The sequence below is a fragment of the Polistes canadensis genome, unplaced genomic scaffold, assembly GCF_001313835.1.
Source record: "Polistes canadensis isolate GaletaPanama2010 unplaced genomic scaffold, ASM131383v1 scaffold_101, whole genome shotgun sequence".
Classification (NCBI taxonomy): domain Eukaryota; kingdom Metazoa; phylum Arthropoda; class Insecta; order Hymenoptera; family Vespidae; genus Polistes; species Polistes canadensis.
This window is the reverse complement of record NW_014569648.1, coordinates 365,206-368,942: the sequence shown is the minus strand read 5'-3', so window position 1 is coordinate 368,942 and position 3,737 is coordinate 365,206. Positions and strand designations below refer to the sequence as shown.

Here is a 3,737-nt window from a genome sequence, read left to right as displayed (position 1 = left end):
CCATGTCATTTTCATAAATTGCTTAACAAATATTCGGTAACATTTTAACTATAATTTCTTGCAATTTTAATCTTAACGCGATTATACTTAAATCTTTAAGAATGTAGTATTGCATTATATGCTTGAAATACTCCAGACGCGACTTCGACGGACCGAGACTTGAGCGATAACTAAAATATAAAATAAAAGATGAAATTTATTAAATTAAAATAAAAACTTATATTTACTATTAACTCCTTTTGTACTATGTTTTAACATATAGAGCTGTATACCAAAATTGAAGCTATATTTCGTACATCTTATGTTTGGATTGTAAGATTCGTTAATAGTTAATAGTAATTATGTAAAGCATATCAAATGTTTCATATGTTATTATAGTACAAAGGGTTAACATGTAACATAAGAATTAGTTTATATTGTACCGTAACATCAGGATTGCCGGGCTGAATTTTTAATTCATTTAATACCCACACATTATTAGTTAATTTTAATGATTGATAAAGCATATCCTGTCCTTCAACGTTTCTCTTGGCAATAGTGAAGACATTGTTTTGTTGCATCTTTTGTACCACTTGATCAGCAGTCAACATTATTCCACTTAATGTATACTGAACCTAACAATGGAACCAATCTTATTAATTGAAAGACAAAAATTTTGGAAATAAGAAAATTATTCAATCAAGCTAATAGAAATAACCTCATTTTGGGCAGGAATATCTTTCCAAGTTGAAAGAAATACTCTTTTGTCTAGTTGTCCGTCTTCAGTAAAATATACGTTCATAGGGACTAAGCAAGCAAAGTAAAATACATCAATATTATTCTTTATAGCGACTTGTAAATTATTTAAAGGTTCCATGCGTTGCACTGCTCCTGCCGTGGATAAAATTACATTGGTTTCAATGCTAGCTCCTGGACCTAAAGGACTTGGTACTTGCAACGGTGCTGCTGGTGTCAAACCAAAACTATTCTTATTAAGTTGAATGGCAAATCCTCCCATAGGTTGCATTGCTTTATTTGTAAATGTCATATCCATGCTGATCTGACTATTTCTATTTTAAATAAAATTTAAATAAAATAATAATATCATAATATGTTTCATTAGGTATATTGTGTAATTACTTACTTTCTTGAAAATGTACCCCAGATATCAAAACCTTTACCCTTTTCTGCGGGCAACCAATTAACTTTAGTTGGTATATAAGATGTAGGTCCTTGATTGAAACCGAAAATATCACCCAATAATCCTGTTGTACTCTGAGAAACGACCGGTGCTGCAGTATTTGCCGCTCCATCATTACTACCTAAAATTCCATCTAAACCACCTCCTAAAAGATCTAAACCTAATCCTGATTGCGCAGGTGGTGCTGGGGGTACTATAGTTGGTCCACCTTAAAAAAAATGTATTCAAATAGCTTATATTTTCGAGCAGGTAATAGTATTGTTATGTAACTTTTTGAAAAATAATCTACTCACCAATGTCCATACTGAGAAGATCGCCTATTAATGAGTCTTGCGCAAGTATAACTTGAGCATGAGGTTGAGAAGTAGTAGCAGTACGTTGACTTGAATCCTCATTCGAATTACTTCTAGCAGGTAAGGATTTCCTAGCTCCAGCTGCTCTACCTTCTACAAATGCGGTTGGTGGTTTGTGATATACTGATGCTAAACTAGAAATGTGACAGATCAATTCATCTAACAATGTCGGTTCCAATAAATCTGTTTCTTCTGAAATAAGAGGTTTCTCAGCTAGTACAACTTCTTTAGCTGCTGCTGGATCAGTGCTGAGCAACCGCCAATATATAAATCCACGATCTCTCAAATCTGGATTATCTGAATCTTGTGTTGCTAAACTTAGTACTTGTTGTACTAATTCTTGAGTGTCCGTAGGTCTTTTCAAAAATAGTTTGACAATGGCTGTTAACAGTTGTAATTGCACTTGTGTATTTTCATCGTGAAAACCTTCTAGAAAACTTTCTAACAATTCGTCTGCGTTATCAATACGTTCCGCATATTCTCCAATTATCCAAATCATAGAAGCACGTGCTTCTGGTTCATCAAGAGTATCCAAATTTTCGCAGAGTGTTGAAATTATGCTTTCATATTTATTTGGATATTTACGGAAGATATCTTTAATAACGACAATGGCTTCTTGAACTACATAATTAACCTAATAAAAATGAAGAAACGTAATATATATATCGCGACAACTATTACAAAGTTATGATTCTATGTAACAGTAAGATGCATACCTTTGTTTGAATTAAGTCTAGTAACGTAGAAACGCATCGCTCCGCAGAAGGTTCAACTTTTATAGCGCAACGTCCAATGGCTCTAACAGCTTTCCTAACAAAATCTACATCAACTTCTGTAGCATATTCTTTTAGTTCGGATAAAACCTGGGCAATATTGGCTTGCGATGCTAAACGTATCATAATATCCAATTTTTCAAGTTTAACATAAATTGGATCATTATATTTGACAAAGAAAACTTTCATTTCGTGTTTCAATATATCTGGTCTTTTTTGTACAATAAGATTTATATTTCTCAGTGCAACATATTGAACTTCAGGTTCGGAACTGAGCAATGTGACAAGAGGCGGGGCCAACTTTTTTGTAAGAGTACCAACAAAATCGGATTCTGATTGGAGCATTTCCATTAGTTTCATAAGTACCTGAATTTTTTTAATGTAATATTAACTGTTAATTTGGTATAAAAAATAAAATTTAATAATTATCTTTATCTTAGAAAATGCATAAAAAAATCTACCTTGACGGCAGATAGAACAACTGCAGCATTTGCATGCGCCAAACGTGGAGTAATACGTTCACAAATGCTTTGAGCTTCACGATCATCTTTTGGTGAATAATTAGCGAGTGAATCTAATATAAAAACTTGACCCCATTCTGTGCATTCATTAAGAGCTGTGAGAAGTTTGTTAATAGTTTGAGCATTCATTTCAACTAAAGGTTGTCCGCTAGGACTAGCTTCATTAATTTCTGACAATGCAGCCACTGCATTAGCAACAACCTATTGATAAATAAAAGGTATGATAGAAATATATATGAAAATTAAAAGAACAATATTAATAAAATTGCATTGTCTTTCTTTTTTTTTCTAAATTGGTATGGATTTACATACCATAGGATTGCTATCAGATAAAAGATCTTTTAATTGATCCAAAAATCCTTGATCCTCAACTAAAGCAGCATTAATGTCGTAAAGCTTGGCAACGCATACTGCGGCCGTTTTACGAACATATGGATCTTCGTCCTTAAGACATTTTCTTAACGGCTCGCAAAGGTATTCAGTGATCTTGTCAACACGTATGCACCCCATTGTACGAACCGCTAATGCTCGAATCAGTGGATTTGGATCTTCACAGTCCTGCGCAAAAATCGGGCAAGCCAGGGATTCAAGTCTAGTCACAGCAGTGGCTATCTATCTCAGTCCATGAATTTAAACAAAATAGAAATTGGTATGGTACCTTTGTCATCGGAGATGTCGCTAGCTCCTTTTGCGTGTCAGAACGAAAAAGGTCAAATTGGTCACCGTCACCATTTTTATTAATAGTTAAATTATTATACTTATGAACCATGTAATAATGTAATATTACACAGAACTGATCATTTTTTAAAGAGCACGAGATATATTTATTACGCTTTACTGTACAAATTTTTTTTATATTTCAAGTTGAAATATTAAAATATGTATATATACATATATATGCATATATATA

At 33.1% G+C, this 3,737-nt stretch overlaps 1 protein-coding gene across 6 annotated transcripts in view; it reads right to left on the bottom strand.

The window, feature by feature from the left end:
- The window catches only part of LOC106787447 (AP-1 complex subunit beta-1), a 9,059-nt gene that overhangs the window by 2,238 nt on the left and 3,084 nt on the right, over positions 1–3,737 (bottom strand). For 3 of the 6 annotated variants that reach the window (XR_001381788.1, XR_001381787.1, XR_001381789.1), the window contains 9 exons: positions 3,486–3,512; positions 3,140–3,385; positions 2,768–3,028; positions 2,250–2,672; positions 1,474–2,167; positions 1,124–1,388; positions 698–1,049; positions 423–614; positions 5–170 (listed from right to left, as the gene is read on the bottom strand). Coding sequence is in view for 1 of the 6 variants with exons in the window: in XM_014749795.1 (XP_014605281.1) it covers positions 96–170; positions 423–614; positions 698–1,049; positions 1,124–1,388; positions 1,474–2,167; positions 2,250–2,672; positions 2,768–3,028; positions 3,140–3,385; positions 3,486–3,512 (2,535 nt within the window). In the remaining 5 variants the exon portion in view is untranslated. The remainder of the gene's footprint in view (positions 1–4; positions 171–422; positions 615–697; positions 1,050–1,123; positions 1,389–1,473; positions 2,168–2,249; positions 2,673–2,767; positions 3,029–3,139; positions 3,386–3,485; positions 3,513–3,737) is intronic. The other 3 variants (XR_001381790.1, XM_014749795.1, XR_001381791.1) reach the window with 3 other exon arrangements.